This window comes from Labrus bergylta, chromosome 16 (assembly GCF_963930695.1).
Source record: "Labrus bergylta chromosome 16, fLabBer1.1, whole genome shotgun sequence".
NCBI lineage: Eukaryota > Metazoa > Chordata > Actinopteri > Labriformes > Labridae > Labrus > Labrus bergylta.
The window spans coordinates 20733031-20753205 of NC_089210.1; the positions used below are offsets into that span (position 1 = coordinate 20733031).

General features: G+C 42.5%; 2 protein-coding genes across 2 annotated transcripts in view; one reads left to right on the plus strand and one right to left on the minus strand.

The window, feature by feature from the left end:
• The first annotated feature begins 24 nt into the window (after window positions 1-24).
• slc5a11 (solute carrier family 5 member 11) lies at window positions 25-8725 on the plus strand. Its single transcript, XM_020636319.3, has 16 exons — window positions 25-203; window positions 1587-1768; window positions 2543-2614; window positions 3235-3339; window positions 3440-3499; window positions 3601-3705; window positions 3827-3932; window positions 4039-4119; window positions 4212-4417; window positions 5653-5788; window positions 5960-6067; window positions 6179-6329; window positions 6986-7154; window positions 7250-7465; window positions 7899-8073; window positions 8162-8725. Exons 2-16 carry the CDS (start codon window positions 1628-1630, stop codon window positions 8392-8394), a joined length of 2064 nt encoding a protein of 687 aa, XP_020491975.2. The 5' UTR covers window positions 25-203; window positions 1587-1627; the 3' UTR covers window positions 8395-8725.
• Window positions 8726-8838: 113 nt separating this feature from the next.
• Window positions 8839-20175, minus strand: part of arhgap17b (Rho GTPase activating protein 17b) — a 31231-nt gene continuing 19894 nt past the window's right edge. The window contains 17 exon segments of the mRNA XM_065964358.1: window positions 8839-10071; window positions 11581-11994; window positions 12498-12619; window positions 13234-13500; window positions 14289-14427; window positions 15950-16041; window positions 16152-16265; window positions 17103-17183; window positions 17309-17390; window positions 17479-17590; window positions 18004-18131; window positions 18436-18517; window positions 18667-18735; window positions 19127-19229; window positions 19434-19510; window positions 19795-19906; window positions 20147-20157. Coding sequence (XP_065820430.1) covers window positions 9932-10071; window positions 11581-11994; window positions 12498-12619; window positions 13234-13500; window positions 14289-14427; window positions 15950-16041; window positions 16152-16265; window positions 17103-17183; window positions 17309-17390; window positions 17479-17590; window positions 18004-18131; window positions 18436-18517; window positions 18667-18735; window positions 19127-19229; window positions 19434-19510; window positions 19795-19906; window positions 20147-20157 — 2145 coding nt within the window. The 3' untranslated portion in view covers window positions 8839-9931.

Consider the following 20175-nt stretch of genomic DNA (forward strand, 5'->3'; position numbering starts at 1 on the left):
CTGGCAGCACGAGTGTGTTGTTCACACACGTCTCAGTTAAGAGTCATAAATCCCTTACATTTTAACCAGACTCTTGGGGAAAAGTGGAGTTTGATCTTAGGACGAGTGGAGGAAGCTTCGAGAGAATGATCGTCCAGCTGTAATTTCTGGCACGTTGCTTTGTTTGGCTCAGAGCACCTCGAGGCTGGACGACTGACTGAATGGTGAGTTTATTGACAAACAGACAGATGATACCACATATAGATAGAATAAATACACCGAGAGTTATTGCTTCTACTGGTTTCTAAATTGCTGATTTATCATTTGTAAGGCAACTATGGCTCATTTTATTGGCTTGCTAGTGACACCACAACAAAGACGAGAAGTTTTTAGTCCAGATTAAAATATTCAGCCTGTCAACAGTCCTCTTGAAATAACAACAGTAACAACATATCTCCTGCATTTCCTTGAAAGTATTAGCATAGATTTTTTGATTTTGAACAGGCATATAGGAAAATGTCATTTAAGCATGTGTCTCAGACTCTTACTTGCAGATGTCAGCAGTATGTTAATATCAGGTAGGAGTTGATTTTAATGTGTGAACATTTGTATCTACATGAATTACAGTTGGCTGGCATTACATCCAAGATGTACGTTTTGGTATATTCCTTTGTTTAAAAAAACATGTTGCAAAATGAACCTGAATACAAGATCCTGACGGGAAGAAGATAAAGAAGTATTGGAGTAAAGATTGAAAGGCATGGCAGGTTTGGATGACTGGCTGGAGCCACAAAATGGGCAGGAGGTCAGACCTGGAATGATCCTAGAGGCAGGATTGTAAGGACTTTAGCTGCAGTGCTACATGGGAAAATAGGCTTTTGCAATAACTCTGCAGGAAAAGGGGAATATTATTTCTGCAGCAGGAACAGGGGACTCTAGTTGCAGCTTTGCAGGAAAAGGGGACATTTTCCCACCAGAACGGAATTTTTGCGGCAGCAGGAAAAACACTTGGCAGTTCAGCAGAAACAGGGGACTTTTTCTGCAGCAGGAACTTTATCTGCATTGATGGGAATGGCCGACAAGGCATCAGGAAGGATGCTTGGAGGAAGCACAGACAGAACCAGGCAGTACTGGTGTCAACTTCGTGCTGCTGTTGGAAGCTATGATGACCACAATTACTTTAGTGGCCTTTTAAAGACCCATTTAGAAGAGCTGGGCCAGCACCCTGCCAAGGACATGGCAGGATGTTATAGTGACTCTTGGAATGACTGTTGACGGCTCCAAGGATTCAGGGAATACAGAATCAGAGTGGTGGTAAGCTTAGAATGGAGAATATCTGATGATCTGGCTGAAGGTCTTGATGCAGTGCAGGGTAGCAAGGTGAACTGGTTAGGCAGGTGTGCATAATTATCAGGGATCCGGGAGTCGCCCACACGACTAACACACAAAACACACACACAGGGAGACACACAGGAGCACACAGAGAGAGGGGGGAAACACGGCCATGACAACAACAACAGAAGATCAAAGTACCTCAAACTTGAGGTAAAGAACAGTATTAAAGTTATTTTTGAAAAATGACATTTTTATCTTTGGGGGCGTTACAGGTGTCTTTACGTTGTTTACTACCAACACAGCAGTTGACAGAATGGACCCTACACATGGCCCACAAAGAACCAGCACGTCCTCTTCTCCATCGCCCCCCACAGGGGGCTCAGCTACCCTGGATACTTGGGACATAGTGGTGCTGGTTGTCTACTTTGTGCTGATTCTGGCCGTTGGCTTTTGGGTGAGTACAACAGAGGAAAACAGAACTGTGTTCCAATATTTTAACAGATCATTTTTTTTACATGATAAGCTCCGTAAATGAGAGTTAAGCGTTAATGGCTTGAAATCAAAATGTACCACACTGAGTTTTGCCTCTTTGTCCTGTAGCTTCTGCAATACCAAGCAAATTCTAGTTATGTCCTTCCACTGGAAAAGTCTGTATGAACTTTTTCTTCTTCTTCTGACGCTCTAAAGACGCCTCTCTTCAACCTTTGAAGTTTGAGAATGAGCGTTCTTCTATCTTTAATGGAACTTCTCAAAACAAACTTTCAAAGAATTTGTTGACAGTGTTCAAAACAGAGAAAACTAATAACACACATAACACACAGACAACTCTTTTCAGCTGGTGACCCCAGTTACAGAACATGCATTTAAAATCCATTACTGATCTACGACCTGCGAGTCAGCATTATCTGATAAAACAACAACTTTGAATCTTGATTTTTTAAACCTTTTTGGGATTATTTTTTTACCCTTTTGAAAGGATCTGAGTTTAATTAATAACCAAGGCTGATGTGGTCTAAACAGTTAGAGTTTGTAATGCTCCAAACACAGGGTTCAGGGAGTGACATCACTCAGTATGTGGCAGGATGCAATTATTTTTTTCTTTTTAGCAGGTTACAGTGATGGCAAAGAAAGCGTATTTGTTCGTTTTAGTTCAGTGCTTAATTACAGATGTTGAAGCACATCTTTTCCTTAAGTTGTCTATTTTAAAGATTTCTCATTCTTCTGCCAGTCCATGTTCAGGACAAAGCGCAGCACGGTGGATGGATACTTCCTGGCTGGGAAGAGCATGACCTGGTGGCCGGTGAGTCACACAACACAGTGTAGACAGTTAGTGGCTGAAATTTAAAGGTCAAATATTATGCAAAATACACTTTACCATGTTTTTCTAACACTAATATGTGTCCCTAGTCTGTCTACAAACCCCCCCAATTATGAGAAAAGTCCATCCTCTCTGTCTTTTGCCTGCTCCACTTTTCAGAAAATGTGTGCTCAAACAGGCTGTTTGGAGATTTTTCCCTTCATGACATCACAAAGGGCAGTAACCCCTCCCCCAGGTGGGTGACACTACCACAGCTAGGTGTTTGTTCTGCCCTCTGAGTCTGCCTTCTCACCGTAAACAATAGGGCATGAAGCGAGAAAGCCCACCAAGCCCTTCCAGAGAGGGGGTGTGGTCAGACACCGCTCATTTACATATTTAAAGGTACAGACACAGAAACAGCCTGTTCTGATCAGGGCTGAAATAGAGGGGTTTATAGGCAGGATCAAATTCAGGATTTTAGCAAGAAACTTTCAGCTTTAAGTATGTTTTAAGCTCAGTTTAAGCACTGATTTAATTAGCTCCCAACAAGACCACACCGATGCCCTTGGAGTTTCTAATATCTTCAAAAATCTCCTTATTCTGACTCTTTGATCTATATTTAGGTGGGTGCCTCGCTGTTTGCCAGTAACATTGGCAGTGGACATTTCATCGGCCTTGCAGGGTCAGGAGCTGCTGCAGGAATTGGAGCTATTGCATATGAGTGGAATGTAAGCTATTTACGGCTTATATATGCCCTAAACACCTGCTAATATATTTTATAAAAAAATTTAAGTATAGACTCTAATGTTGGTATTTGATCCTCCACAGGGTATGCTGATGGTGCTGCTGCTGGGGTGGCTCTTCCTGCCCATTTACATCGCGTCTGGGGTAGAGCTTGAATACATGAAATATCACACCTGTGCACATGAATCCTTTTGTTCACTCAAACCTTTTTTTTAATCATTCTTTGACTTTATTTCCTCCTCCAGGTTACAACCATGCCAGAGTATTTGCAGAGGCGGTTTGGTGGCAGAAGAACGCAGTTATTTATAACCGTTTTGTCCTTATTTATCTACATTTTCACAAAGATATCGGTATGACACAAACCCACTATCATCTTTACACTATGTTAATCCAAATACGTGTGTGTTGCATGTTGTTTTCTTTTACCTTTTATCTGCAACATATGTGTCCCATGTGTGTGTTTCTGTGTAGGTGGACATGTACGCGGGTGCACTTTTCATTCAGCTGGCTTTGAAATGGAACCTCTACCTGGCTGTGATCTTGCTGCTGTCAGTCACTGCTCTCTACACTGTAGCAGGTGATCTTTCTTCTTACCTCGCCCCTTTAGAAACGTTTTCTGCAGCTTACAGATAGGAGTGATGTGTTTTATTCTTCTGTTAGTCTTTGACTTTGTGGTTTCCCAGGGGGTCTGGCTGCAGTTATCTACACAGATGCAGCTCAGACAGTGATCATGCTGGCAGGATCTCTCACCCTCATGGGCTTCAGTAAGTCAAATCTGACAGCCGAAGCATAAAACCGTGCCGTTAACAGCAGCTTGTAGTCCAGTTTATGTGACCCTGATGTTCGCATTGTTTAGGCTTTGCAGAGGTCGGAGGCTGGGATGCTCTGATGGAAGGATACTTTAAGGCCATCCCTTCGATCCGTGTCCCTAACTCAACCTGTGGTCTCCCACGAGAAGACTCCTTCCACATCTTCAGAGACCCGTTTAACTCAGACCTGCCCTGGCCTGGAGTCATCATCGGCATGTCCATCCCCTCCATGTGGTACTGGTGTTCTGATCAGGTGATATAGTAAAAAAGGAAGCAATTTTTGGGAATAACTCTTTCCATCAAATGTAACAAAGACCTGGATATGCCAACATGGACATACCATATTAGTTCTACTAATATTTAAGATATGCTCAGGTTTGTCATCTTTTGAAGATAAAAGTGTAACAATGTTCTTCCAGCTTGTTTATGAAGCTTTAAGACAAATCACATCTTCAGAATTTGGCATGTTGTGCTCTTCAGAAAGGTTGCATATTCCTTTTTTTTTTTTTTTTACTGATTCAAGATTCAAGATTCAACGTTTTTATTTGTCACATGCTCATACAGATGTGCAGTGAAATGTAAAGACTGTTCCGCAAGGCCGTGCAATAACATTCAAATTACTAATACACATATATACAGTAAAATAGAATATAATGTAAAATTAAAAAAAAGAATTATTTGAATATACAAAATATAGAATATAGAATAACCTGTATACTCAAGTTACGCCTAATCTCAACTCTCACAGTTGCGTTCCCGGGGAATGTGGAAGTGTTCTGTCAAATCATCAAGTCTGAGAGGGCTCTGATGCAGAAAACAAGCATTACATGCATTGTTTCTGCATTTGCAGTGCATTTTTTACGTCAATAGTTTGTGCTATTGCTAGTCGGGCGGACTTGTTGGCTGCCGTAGGATTACGATTGAAAGATTAAAACACGCTGTTACAGATCACTATACAATTAAAGATTGAGAGGATGAGGTTAACAGGAACATGTTTGCTTGGAAAATAGTACAAGTTAGAAGCAGGTCATTGTCTTAGACTGCTGTACAACCTGACCTCTTTGTCTGACAGACGAGTCGCCTCCTGTTGGCCTTTGTAAAGAATGCAGATTTAAGGCACTTTAAGGCACTTTAAGGGACATTGGCTTCACTTTACAGATCTGTGCCCTACTTTTATTTTTTAAGTCCAGTCTTTATTTGATAAAGTATCAAAGTGTTTCTATGCTCAGCAACCAAACATGACACAACTCATGGTGTCAAAGAGCATTTCCTGTCTTCTCAGAAACAAAACTTTTGCACGTGAAACCTTTACCCCTTGATACCTGCCAGGTGTCTCAGCGATAACAATATGATTCACGATGATCACATCCCTTCTGACTCATATTTATCGTAATACTGCTCGAATGTACTTGTGTTCCTCTGCATGTCTTTATAACTCATTAACCAAGCAGATCGAGAGTAAGTAGCTGTGCGTGTGTTTCTCTGCAGGTGATTGTGCAGCGATCCCTGGCTGCAAAGAACCTGAGCCATGCCAAAGGTGGCTCACTATTGGCTGCATATCTCAAGGTTCTGCCTTTCTTTGCCATCATGCTGCCCGGCATGATCAGCAGGATACTTTACACAGGTAAGACATTTATATCTCATTCTGAAAAAACAGAATAAATCCAGTGGATGTATCCTAAATGATACTTCTGTAAAATAGTAAAGTAATGCAGTTTTAAATACAGGACAGACTGATTGCATTCAGGTGATGATGGTGTATTGAATTCTCAGACGTTTCAATGATGTCTTGTAGATGATGTGGCGTGTGCAGACCCTGAGCGGTGTAAACAGATTTGTGGAAACCCAGTGGGTTGTTCAGACACCGCCTACGTCAGGCTGGTGATGGAGCTGCTGCCTGCAGGTGAGACACTTTCCCCTTTCTTTCACCTCTTGTCCTACATTTTGAGCTCTGTTTTTGTGTGTGTGTGTGTGTGTGTGTGTGTGGGATGAACTCTGTGTTTTTTCCTCCCAGGGCTGAGAGGTTTGATGATGGCCGTAATGATCGCTGCCCTCATGTCCTCGCTGACCTCCATCTTCAACAGCTCCAGCACCATTTTCACCATGGATTTGTGGAAGAGTGTCAGGACCAGCGCCTCCGAGTGGGAGCTCATGATTGTGGGCAGGTTTGTGACCTTTTCGGTGTTCTAATAATTGAGCAAAGAACAAATACAGACCAAGACATTCCAGCAAAAACCCTGAAAAAGAAATAATACCGACTCAGCACAGTTTATTGAGAGAATCAGAAGTACGGAAACAAAAAAGCTGAAAGTCTATATGATCAAGGCAATCACATTTTTGGTATATTATACCCTTCCCCCCTCTCGTTTGGGATGAAAGAGTAAAAATACAATATGCTCAATACAGCGAATAGTTGATGATGTTGCTAAGCAGGTCAATATTAGGGTAAATCTGTTCACAAGATTTTTGTTCCGTATTCCTGAGACCTTTTTTTTAAGGATTTGTATTTGAGGATAGGAAATTGGGGGGAGGACATGTGAGGAAGGAACTACAGGTCGGATTTGAACCCAGGCTGTCCACTTGGAGGACCAAGACATGGAGCGAAATCTAACCGCTCTGGTTCAATTGGCAGTCAAGTTGCCTCGTAACCGGAAGGTCAGGGGTTCCATTCCCCAGCTCCTGCAGCTACATGTCCGTTGTGTCCTTGGGCGAGACACTTAACCCCAAGTTGCTCCTGCTGCCTCGTCTGTGGCATATGATCGTGTATGAATGGGATTAGTTACTTCTTATGGATTATAGATAAGGTTTATTTCCCCTTCAGGTTGTTTGTACTGGTGCTGGTGGTGGTGTCGGTGCTGTGGATTCCCGTCGTCCAGGCCAGTCAGGGTGGTCAGCTCTTCATCTACATCCAGTCCATCAGCACATACCTCCAGCCTCCCGTCTCCATCATCTTCCTCTTGGGCTGCTTCTGGAAGAGGACCAATGAGAAGGCACGGTGGTATATAAACTGATACATTTGCATTTTAATCAAGAGTGATATTATGGTTTTGTTCCTTAATGACTCTTCCCTCCTCGTCCTCTTTAGGGTGCATTCTGGGGTCTCGCTATCGGCCTGGCGATTGGCTGCATCCGCATGTTGTTGGACTTTATTTATCCAGCGCCCCTGTGCTACGAGGAGGACAACAGACCGGGGGTGTTAAAGTACGTCCATTACCTTTACTTCTCCATGCTGCTGTCTTTCATCACTCTGGTTGTGGTGGTGGTCATCAGCCTGGCAACGGAAGAGCCCAAACCGGAACAGGTGAGGACTTCAAATCAGGTTGAAGTTAAAGTTTCAAGTTTATTTCCAAACAGGGAATATAAAGATCTCTTCTTGTATCATTGATCCAGACGTAGAAACTAAATCTCACTTTTTGATTTTCTCTTTCAATCACTCTAAAAAAACGGTGCACTAACCATTTCTGAGAACTTAAGATCTTAATGGGTCCTCCTCCTCTGATATGAAGCACCTTCAGGCGTTAATAACACCTCAGAGTACCTTATTGCCAAGTTTGTATTTGACTGATTTAAAACCTAAACCAAATGTTTCATCCTTTAGGTAAAAAAAAAACATACCGAGGATTATTTTGTTGTTACTCATACATGAGTCAACAGTACCATCTAAATAGTCTACAGGAGATATCTCATTATCCCAGACCTTTTATGCACGCTGTATCATCACTTCTGTTTCACAGATTAGTCGTCTCACCTGGTTCACAAGGTTTGACCCAGTAGAGCCCAAAGAGCAGGTCTTCTCAGTGGAGCAGAGTAAAACCACCCCAGAGGTGATAACTACTCAGACAAACAGGACGGACGTCACAGAAAAAGATGAAGAGAGGTCCAATGGAAAAGCTTCTCATCCAAGAAAAGGTGGGTCATTGCTGCTGTCTCACACTTTCCGACTCTTTGTCAGAGCTTCCTGTTCACACACACCCTCTCTTCCTCCTGAACTCTTCAGACTCCTCATCCTCCACGCCCAGCGTCCAGAGCCAGTCCAGGCTGATTAGCGCCCTCTACTGGCTGTGTGGGATGGAGCGAGGGAACGAGGGAGAGGAAAATCCAGCAAAGCCTCTCGTACCCGAACAAGCAATCTTCTCTCTGGAAGAAAATCGACATATGCGACTCATCGTCAACGTTAACCTCCTCATATGTCTCAGCGTGATCTGCTTTATGATTGGCTACTGGGGCTGAAGGCAGGTTATGGTGTGTGTTGTTGTGTACAGATATTTGCACCTTATTTTTGTCTTATTATGCTGCTTAAATGAACACAATAAAAGAGATATATCCAAAAAAACTTTGTAACACAGATTTGGCTGCCATTTTTTTTTAACTTGCAAATTAAATCTTGTGAAAAATGTTACTTATAGCAAGTAAAAATGTACAATATTGATGCATCACAAGATGATCTTTAGTAGCCTAGGCTGCTTTCTTTGAGTTCTTAAGATACAGCTTTAGAATAAAAGCTCAATTTGTAGTGTTTTTGATTAAATAATAAAACCTAAAGGACTGCTCTTTAACAGACTATGATCATGTTTGTTATTTCACCTTTGATTGTAGAACTTGAATAAACTTTAAAATCTCGACAGAAGAACTTCTATTGAGATAAGAGGAAGATGAGAAAAGCTGACAACACTGTAAAATATTGAACAATCTTTAATAAAGGGTAAGGATGCATTGTATGATGCATTATGTGCAGAAAAGCCAACATTAAAATGATGAGAACAAATGAAAAGACGATCAAAGAGCCGAAGGAAAAAAATAAAACACCCAAACAGACTGAAGATTGTCGGCCGTTGCAAAAAAAAAAAAAAAAAAACACAATTGAGAATTACATTTTTCTAATTACTTGGCTGTTTTTGGTCGCAGCTTTAAACTTTTACATTTATTTTAAAAAGTCCTTTCGAAGGAGGAAAGCTAATATCAAAAAAACAATCAAATTCAACCCCCTGGATTAATAGAAGGAAAACTCCCTGAAATACCAGAAATGAAAGTGGAGGCGACACCGCAGGGAGACTCCTGCACTTTCATATTGCACTCGTAACAAAATATTTGGTCATCAACATCCATAAGAGGAGCCTTAGCAGCTCTTGATTTGAATTACATTTCCTTTGGCCCACTTGCATTTCTTTGGTCCTTTAAATTTGCACATTTAGTGCGATGCTGGAGTGTGTGGTCAAATCTGAAAAGCCTAAACGTCACATTTGGGGAGTTGAATCTGAAGGGGGGAAGAATTATTTTGAAAATCCCAGGAAGTGATTTCACGATGGATTCTCATTTTCACTAGAGGCTGGCTAACACTTAAATATCTCCACAAACGTTATTAACTCTGACCTGGTGCTGAGACCAGATTTACAGACTGACTCAGAACACACTCACAGCTTTAAACGTTTAGCATCAATAGCCAGATTCTCTGATGCTCTTGGAGTACGGCCCCCGCATGTTCAGTTGTTTATTAAGGATAAATTTGCTTCGAGACTAGTGAAGCTCTGCAGCCCAAACAACAGGGGTTTGATGTGAAATCTGACACTCATCAGGAGTTTTGTTATGAAGTTTCAGGTTTAAAGTCTCAGCAAAGCAGAAGAAGATGTGGCCGTTGTTTCCCCAGAAAGCATCCTGGCATCATGGGAGTTTCGAGTACGGAGCTGGAGTTTGTTACCTCTCTGATATTTGATTCTAAACATTCAAAACTGCTCTGTTGACCACCCTGGAGGGAGGAGGAAGTTCTTTCTCACAGCTTGGTGCTCTCATTTGGGTCTGTGGCGGTGGCGACTGCAGCAGGCTCTTGACCAGCAGAGCTCTCTTCTTGTTGGTCAACAATCACCTCCGGGATGAAGGCTCGACCAATCCCCTTTAGGATCAGACCTCCGTCTGTACACGACAGTTAGGGGGGACAGGTTAGATAAAATGATCAGTTTAGAGAATCATACATACACTGTTTTTACCTGGGAGCACCAACGCCACCGTAACACACTCAGTAAGACACCAAGGATTGATCTTTGTTTGAAAAATCTTAATACTGCAAAGATAACAGTGAAGTCACTTTTTTATATGTAGATGCAGTTTTTTGAAGGGGTATCCTTGGTGTATTAATCTGTTAATGCAACACATTTTAGACCTGTTACAGAAGTGCACACAGACGGTTTAAAAGGCACGTCGGTTATCACAGAAAACTGTTAGTAGGCAAAAAGCTGTCAGACCCCAGCATCAGGGGAGGGGGGGGGGGGGGGGGGAGGGGGAGGGGGGGGGGTGGGGTCCCAAGCATGTTAGTTCTGTTGCACTAAAAGGTTAAAGTGGAGGGGGAGATGCATACTAACATACATGAAAACATGTATACAGTATGTTTAAAGCCAACTATAGCACACACACGGAGCAAAACAACAACGACTTTGTTTCCCTTCAACACACACACACACGCATGCATGCACACACGCACGCACGCACGCACGCACGCACGCACGCACGCACGCACGCACGCACACACGCAGTGGACACAGAAGCAAGACCAAAGGCATCAGCCAATCAAATCCTTACCATTACCTGCCTTGCAAAGCTCATCATATAGGCAGGCCGGCAGTTCAGACATCTGCAATATTTACACATTTCCTGTCATGCATCAGATCACCAAAATTAGTGTGCGCAGCTCTATGACACAGTGAAACCACAAGCAGAACTACAAACAGCATCGCCTTGAGAGGAAGCAGAGATGACTAAATACTGAATATCAGCAGAAGACCAGCAAGGGGTTTCAGTCGTTAAACGCCTACACAATGAAAACTTATAAACATCCCTAAAGATGTTTGTTTTGTATAGATGATGATGTATTACACCTGAAATTACAAATTCAAAACACAGTAAAAAATACTAAATAAAAGATAAACTCCTCAAGTCAACAAATTCTATAATGAAGTATAATTCTGGGGCAGGCGCACTTAAATAATTCAATTAATGTGAAATTCGTTAGCAGTAGTTACTTTAAGAGTAGTTCAACAAATAATCAGCAAAGACATTTTTCCTTTTTACTGTTAGATGAAACCTGTATGTTAACACTGTTAACGCAAAGGGAAGGCCAATCAGATTTCAAGGGGGGTATGCCACCCCTGGGCACCCATTTCCAACATTAAAACATCTTTAGTGATAATCCAATACCATCATTTATTTCCTAATACATCATATATTATCCATCTCTAACTTCAAGCAGAATACTTTTCGTGCTCATAAAGTCAATTTTCAGTGAAGTAAATTATGTTTTTGTTTCTTCCACCACTGACTCATATGCCTTTATATGTGATGATACTTTACACAATTTTGTATTCAAACTATTTCTAAAGAAGCATTGAGAAGCAGGGTTTTTGAGGCAGAGAAAAACAGACTGTTTACCTGTTATGATCTTGGAGGCGGAGCTGAAGAGGTCATTACCGTCCTCATTGGCAGCAGGTTGCGGTGGCGGCGGCAGGCTGGGTCGGGGCTTTGGCTTGGGAGCCGGTCTGGAGGGTCGAGGGAGGGACCCTGAGTGGTGGAAAGACAGCGGGGTGGCGTGCGGCGCATCGTGAGGTGGAGTGTCTGGAGGGGTGGGAGTGCTGGGGGGAGAGGGCTCAGACTCCACCTGGGCCTGGTGGGCTTGAGGAGGCTGCGGAGGAGGGTGGCTCGGGGCGTGGATTATGTTGTCTTTGCTTGGGTGGCGCCTGGGAGTGATGGGCGGGTGATGAGAGGAGCCGGGTGTCTGGGTGTTGCTTGGCTGGGTGGCAAAGGGGCTGGCCTGTCTGGGCGGGGCGGGGGCCTGCTTCTTGGTGCCTTCAAAATAAAATCACAGTTATAACATGATGCAAATCAGTGACTCAAGATGGGGGTTGTCAGGGGGCGTTAGGGGGTAATTGGAACTTGGACAGACGTGGGGGGGAAAATGGAACAAAAATAAAAAGGTATTACTTGTGACGGTTACATCTTAATAATTGTAATTTTGGATGAAATTAATAAGAATATATCGAGTTCTATGTATCCGACTTTCAATTGAAACCCCCCCACTACCACTCTAGCCAATCAGAATCGAGCAGCTGCTATGAATGAAACTGATGTATCAAAAAGTTGCTGCAATAAAGATGATTAAAAAAAAGGGGGAAAAATTGAATTAATTATTTTTTTCATATTTTGCATCGTAATGTTCAAGGAAATTAAGGAAAGATGCAAAAGAGGGGGGCTAATGCTAAATGGGTTTCCTCGGCAAGGCAAAGTTTTGGAACCCCTGATATAAATGGTATAAAACCTTATAATCAAAACAGAAATACACATTCTCTCACCTCTACGAACCAAGTGTGGACTCGGACCCCTGGATCCACCCTGAGAGTGAGGGGTTCCCACAGAGAGATGGACTGAACCATTCCTCTGAGGAGGAGGGGTGGACATCAGCTCACGGGCCGGGCTGCGAAAATACAACAAATCAAAAATCTTAAACCATTAACATTTCGTGCTCAATATTTACCAAGTTGTGAATCACTTGAAGAAAAATCATGCAAACTATCAAACTGTCATTCAGAGGATAATAATTATGTTAAATGAAGGTTATCTCACACAAGAAAAAAAACACACACAAAAAAAACACTTTAAAGATAATATTGAGGCAAGGATGCAAAATCAGTTTGTGCAGAAATGTGTGACATGCAAAATGAGACATGGCCACAATGCAGTCCCTTAGACTGCAGCGCTTACAGGCAAGGAGGAGGAAGGAGAACATAAATTTTTTTTTTTTTTGAATAGTTAGACTTCCGTCAATCATAACAACAAGCAGGAGGAAGGAAACAAAGCATTACATGATTTTTGCTGCAACACAGACTTAATTTGTTAAATAGAAGCCAAATTTAGATTGTGGGACGTAGAAGACGTTGTATTTCATGACGTTCAACATGTGATCAGTGAACTGTGACGGACCAATCAAACACATGACAAACATAAAAAGGGTAGACGAGCTCCGGATTGGCTGATTGGCTGCGAGCAGGCGGTGGAGAATTGTTGCTACCTCAGCTCGCTCCTCCTTACCTGCTCTCCTCTGCGCTGAGCTGCGTTACAACCTGAGGTTTCACTGTGGCTACCTGGACCCCACCTCCCACACCACCACCACCTCCACTCAGGACAGGCTGCTCGGCCTCTGCAGCCGGGGACCAGGCCTGGGGTTGGGGCTCAGGCTGACCCCAGGCTTCCAGAGGGGGCAGTGTGGGTTGGAAGGTGGGTGAGGTTAGCTGTGGCTGCTTTCTATTAACAGTGTTGGCTCTACGGGGAGCGGGGTCCGGCTTTTTGTTAACAGGGCTAGGGAGGGGGGAAGAGGGGAGAGAGTTCAGGAGGGCAAACCACAAGTCGTCAAGACAGAATGAAGGAGAGCAAGAGACCGAGAGAGACCAAAACAAAAAAAAGAGACAGACAGAGAGAGAGAGATTCTGCAGGAGACAGAATAAGGTGCAGCTTCCTTTAGCTCAGTTTCAGAAAGGACTCAAAGAGACATTAAGACCACCAGACAGCCTTTTTAAATAGAACAACTTTGCTCGGTGACATCTCTGCACGGACAGCAGAAACAGATACCACACGGTACAAACAAATGCAACAGAGGAAGCCCACACAAAACATAAAAACCAGCAACCTATACGCAGAATCCTAGGCTTTAATTGGAAACAAAGAGAAAACACAAAAGTACAAAGGAGTGACAAGAGAACATAGCTCTAGACAAAATGTGTCAATGTTCAAAGAGAACTCGTTTTCATCTTTTTCAGTACCATCCTCGAAGAAAAAGTAACTGATAGCTTGTGCTGAATTAACAGAAACAAAAACAGAAATGTGGTGCAAAAATAACACACAGCGTCATTCCCTTCTTTTACTTCAAAGTGACTGGATTCATGGGAGCTACATTGGACTATGGCACAGCTTTGAAGTCTGGACTGGGCAGATCTTCAGTGGGCGTTTCAGTGACTGTGATGGACTCGTTAGCCACTACATAGAGCGCAGACACCGCCGGGCCCCGCGACTCCTGCCTGCCCAGAGTCTTGGGACGTGACGGGAGCGTGAGCGGCAGGCTGAGGCTGAGGTTGGGGCGAGACAGGTACCTGTCTTTACGGGGGGTGTGACTGTCCCCATCCTGCCCTGTCAGGCTGCCGGGGCGTTTCCTCTCCGTGCCGGATTCAGGGTCTGGGGTGGCGGGATGGGAGGGCAAGGCAAACATGCCGGAAACGTTGAAGTCCACCTCTGTTAGGGTTAGGGAGGGGGTGGGAAGCAAAAAGAGGAGAGATTATGTTAATTATAACTTTATTTATATAGAACTTTACAAAAACAAGTAACAAAGTACTTTACAATTTAAAAAAAAAATGCAAAACTGATAAAAACAAATACACAAATAATACAAAAAATAAAGGAAATGAACAGGTAAAAAGGACTCAAACAACCATTTATTAAATACATCAATAAACCAGACACACATCTATGAGCTTTGCTAACTTTCTGACTTTGTATGTTCTGTTTGTCTAAAACTTAAAAAGATGTGTTTATACTTAGCTCTCATCATGTTTAGTTTATTTTCCTAAGATTTCATTTTGGGCTTTTAGTAGGAAAACGGGGTGAGAAAGGGAAATGACATGCGGGAGGGGAGCCACATGCCGAGCTCGAATCCAGCCCGCCTGCTTGTGGACTATATCCTCTGTGTATGGGGCACGACCTAACCGCTAGGTCATCTGCACCCCTATGCTTAGTTTTAATGTTAAATGAATCTGCCTAATGTTGGCACACTACAGTAGTATCGTCAATGTGAGTGTGTTAGCATGTTAGCCCTTGAAGTCCCATTATCACTTATATTAAACAGCTAATTTTGACAGCAGAAATAAACAGCCTGGTTAAAAAACAAACTCTGGTCTGGATAGCTTATACTGATTATATTAAAGCTAGGTAATAACATAATTAAGGGCGTGGCTGAACTGATTAACAGTTAAGCGGGTTGTCGCTGTTAGCTAGGAGGCTAAAAGCCCACCACAGCTGCACATCTTTGCAAGTTTCTAGATTTACTGAAAATCAGTGTGAGGCTACATTTACAATATGGTGACCACCATTGTTGGGCTTCAAAACTACGCTTTAGAAACCAATGGGTGACGTCACTGATACTACGTCCATGTTTTATAAAGTCTATGCTACAGCCTTAACACAGCTCCTAGCAAAGCTGCTAACACCTTGTGTTGTTTGTACTGTATATTTTTTAGCTATAATTACACTACCTGGCTGGCAGGCTGTTTCTCTCAACCTATAGTAAAGCTACTTTTACTGCTATTAGTGATTTCTAAAATCCCCAAATGCACTCAACACCTGTTGGAGGACATGCACAGACTTGTTAAAGGCAAATGTTTTAGAGGAAAAATACAAAGTAAGGGCAGTAAAATTGTAAAAGAACATACACACACTGCATACAGTGCATCATGTTTAAATGCCTGATATTTGAATTTTCGGTGACCATCGAGAATAGAATAGAATAGAATAGAATAGAATTACTTTATTGATCCCAAACTGGGAAATTGTGGCGTTACAGCAGCAGGTTATCCAACACACAATATGAGTAAAAAACACAAGAAGCAACAAAAAGCATAAAAGAAAAATACTGTGGAAAACTCCCCTAATCCTCCTGTTGTCTGCTCCCTCTGTATCTCTTTGTCTCTTTTGTTTACATCAGTTTTGATAAGCTCGAAAAGAAAATAACTATATCAATTACAACAAACAGATGTTTTACCTTCAGGGAAGAACCAGTCAGCATGCTGGATTATGGGCTCTATGATGGCGACCACATGGATAGATGTAGCTGCTGCCATCTCTGCCAGAGTCCTGAACACAACCAACAGACAAACAAGGACAGAGATGAATCTTTATCAACAACAGCTGACCTTTGGACCCAGATATTTCATTAAAAAAATGACTGAGCACGTAGTTCTCACCCCTCTGTCTTTGCCCAGAGCAAGTTGGGTCCCAGGACGATGGCGATGTTGCTGGGCGTCATCTTATTAACCTCGCTGTCCTGGGCCAGTTTAGCCAGAAACTTCACCAGATACCTGAAACAGAGAGTGCTGTTGTCTGAAACGGGTTTTCATTAAAGGCTAGTTAGCATGATGGTCTAATCCAGCACGTTGCTAACTTTTGGTCATGTGACCCCAATGAAAGCAGGTTGATGCTAGAAATCAATTTGAAGTGCTTTTTATTGGACTGTTTTGAAGTCCTAGTTTGTTTTGTTTGCACAAAAGAAAAGCAAAGGTTAATCCAACATAAAGGCTGGGAACCCTTGTTCTAGTCTAGATGGATGTCAGAGTCTTATAGGAGCCTTTTAACACTCCTGAAAACTTCAAGAACATTTCCGGACAGGCTGCCCCTGAAAACTTCCTGAGCTGTCTGTTGCGGGGGAATGTTTCCTTTCAGACAGGAGTAGTGGGGGGCGTGTCTCAGGATGGAAGATATGACGTAAGAAGAAACTACGCAGATATGATGGATGAAACAGTCTGACTCTAGAATGACAGTTTTTGCTAATAGGAGAAATGTCATCCCCCCTGCATGCTCGCTCATTGAGAACTTTCCTGAATATTTCCTGCTGCATTTATCCATCAGCTGGCCCCAACTTCACCTGTACAGTTTACTGGGAGGCTGGCATTAAAAAGTTCCAGGTAGTGAGGGGGAAATGTAGCTATTTGCATTCACTCATGCAGTTTACACCAGAAATTACGAGGAACTTTTCTGGAGTTTTGTGAATGTGTGAAAACACAAAGGGTTTTGAGTTGACTTCACGCAAACTAGCAGGACAAGTTTCTTGTTTTTGACTTGTTAAATCTGCTGTGGAAATAATGGAAGTACAAAAGTAGAACAGAAACTTGAACAAAAAGAGTCGAGGATGGTCTTACCTGAGGTTTGCCTTGTGAGTCTTTGGTAAACGGTCACATGTCACCCACAAGGCCTGAAGCCTCTTGTCGGAGTCAGACACACTGAAATCACACACACATAAATATCTGCTTATGAGTACCAGGGAAGCTAAGACAACCTAAATGCTAAATGTTCATGCACACAACTGAGTGGATGTTAAAAGAGTCCTGTCTGTGTGTCTTCTTACTGTGAAGCCTGCTGCCACTCGTCGTACAAACCAAAGGTCATCAGAGGTTCAGGAAGTTCCCTGAGGTAGGACTTCAGGGCTCCTGTGTTTGAAAAGAACAGCTGTGAGGAAATTATCTGCCCTGGATGGTTTTACTTGTTTTGAAAGATTTGTAGAACAAGAGGCGTTACCTGCGACAGCGTGGGGATCAGAGTAGAACTCCTCAAGCTGAGAGGTGGAGCAGTCCAGTGCTGCTTTTAGCTTCTTTAGTTTTGAAGCTCCAGCAGCTATTCTGAAGAGACCCTGTAGAGAAAACACAAGAGGAAAGGGTGACTGAAAGGTGATTCTTCAGACAGGTAGATGTGTCTGGTTTCAATCCTAAAATCAAGGAAGAGAAAAAGGAGATGTAGCTCTTTCAGGATGAGAAGCAGACACAGCTAGTTTTGTTTCCTTTCATAGAAATGTCTTACAGTGTGCCTTCATAGGGAAGTTAGTGTTACAGCTGAACTTAAGGAGTGTCATAGTGAACATGCTAATGGCTTACAGATGCCTGCACACACACTGCAGCCCTAAGGCTAACTGACCACAAGTCTGCCACAGATGTTTCCAGACAGTACGTGCCATCCTCCTTAGAGAACATGTTTAATGAGAACAAACATTTCTGCTCAAATAACTGTTCGACTCTTCCCCACTGTACCAGAGTGTCTCCACCATACCTCCTCCTTCATGCCGGTCTCCAGCAGCATCATGACGCAGGCCTCGAGCGGCAGAGCGATCTCCCTGTTACTCCTCTTCAGGTGCTCCTCCAGAGCCGTGCCGAACGCTGGCTTCTCCATCCACGAGTCTAAGAGAAATCATCGCTCTTTATGAGTATGTAAAAAGCAGTTTTTTTAACTATGTCTATCAAACATATTCTATAGTTATTCAGTGAATATGTATGAGTTTCAAAATAGGCCACGTATCTACTCGTAACACCTCTCTGATTGTGCTTAAACGGGCAAAATCTCTGCTTCTGTTTGTCTCCACTCTGTTTTGATTTATTTATTTGCACTTTGGACATCTTCAATGACTGCCAGCTCTTAAAATATAGACTAAAGACAGATATGTAAAGGTTATTTTGTTTGTTATGTTTGTGTCTTTCTGGTCACCTTGCTGTATTTGGATCGTCGGTATAGCTGCCTCCAGAGCTGCCAGAGACCTCCTGTGGTAATCCGCCTGGGCCTCTAATAACTGGAATAAAAAAGCTATGTACATAAACTTTTGCATATCACGAAGCAGGCATTTACACTGCTTGACCAAAATAAAACTGTTATAGTGGAATTTGCATCACATTTCCATCCGAGTTCCAGATCATTTACACTCAACAGAGGTGCACCCACCATGAGATAATAACGTGCATAATCTCCCTCTTTGGAAGCAAAGTTGTACATGTCTGCAGAGAGCTGGTCCTGCAGGGTGGAAAAGGGAACATATATTATCATTCATATCAAACACTATACAACCTCAAGCCTTCTCTTTCAGTCTGCACAGAAACTTTCATGAGGACAAAGATGAGCTCCAGATGACAAAGCAGTGACCTTTAATGACATGATCCTGATTATGTGCACAGCACGTTTGTTGCTGATCCGCTCCTGGGACAAGTCGTTCTTTGTTCATTCACTTAATTAGATATGATCCTATCCTGATGAAGAGGCCATGACTGGAATGTACAGCCATTAGATTAAGTTTGTGTCCATAAAATTGCATACAGCATACCTCAACCAAAGTGGATGGTGAAGAATAGTTAATAACATATTTGTGTCTGTAAAATGTTTAAAAAATAAAAAAAGGAAAACCCACCTTGCATATTTCTACTTTGTTGAGAGCCTCATCCATCTCGTCTTTGAGAGAATCCATCTTAGCTGCCATCGCCTGGTTGTTGGATTTAGTTGCTTGGTACCATCTGCAAGAAATGATTAAGACACTTATGCATAAGACTATTCTGTTAATGAAGCTGCCATTTTTTATAATGCATCATTTTGCAAGATCTAGGTTAAAAAGAAGAATATTTGAGGATAATGTTCAAATATGCACAAAGGAAACAAAGAAAACGTAAACAAATGAAAAATATCAAGGACATCTGAAAACTTGGCTGACCACTACCTACCTCGTCTTTGCCGAGTCGTAGTCCAGAACCAGTTTGGCCAGTTGTTTTCTCTGTTTAAGTATATTTGGAATCTCCAACTAAAAGAGAAAAGAGAGGATCATGACTACACAAGCAACCGTGCAACACATTTCCCTTTGAGAATACTGAGAACCACACAGATACTGGTATAACGTGTCCACTATAAGTGTCCAAGGGCCATGTTTTATTGAGCACAGTCAGTATGTAGAGATCCTGTTCAGTTTAACTTTATGTGATCAAAAGGTCATTTTTAAACACATTAAAGGCCACATAAATGGACTGTATGTGGTCGCTGCTAAACGAGAAAGGCTGGGTTGTGGTGTTTTTTTTTTGTTTTGTTTACCTCTGCCAGCTGGTTGAGCGGTTCCAGGATGTCTCTCCCGATCTGGACTTCATGCTGCATCAGCTCAGATGCTAACCTGTTCTCTGCCTCCCCACAAACCTCCATCATCTTACTGCACACACACACGCAAACACATAGAATGTAAGCAAATATAACCGTAATCACTTCCTCTCATTGAGAAAAAAAAGAACAGGTACACCTTTGAGGTAAGGACCCTACACATTCACTCCATCATGACTTTCTAAGTTGCATCTTCGTTCAATAGAATCACTTTAATGTATTCTAGTGACAGTCAGACGCTGAAACTGGCTGCCCATGTAATAAAAACTTTGAGTTCACTTTTGCGTCTCACCCAATCAGGCCCTCGTCTCCCAGCTGAGC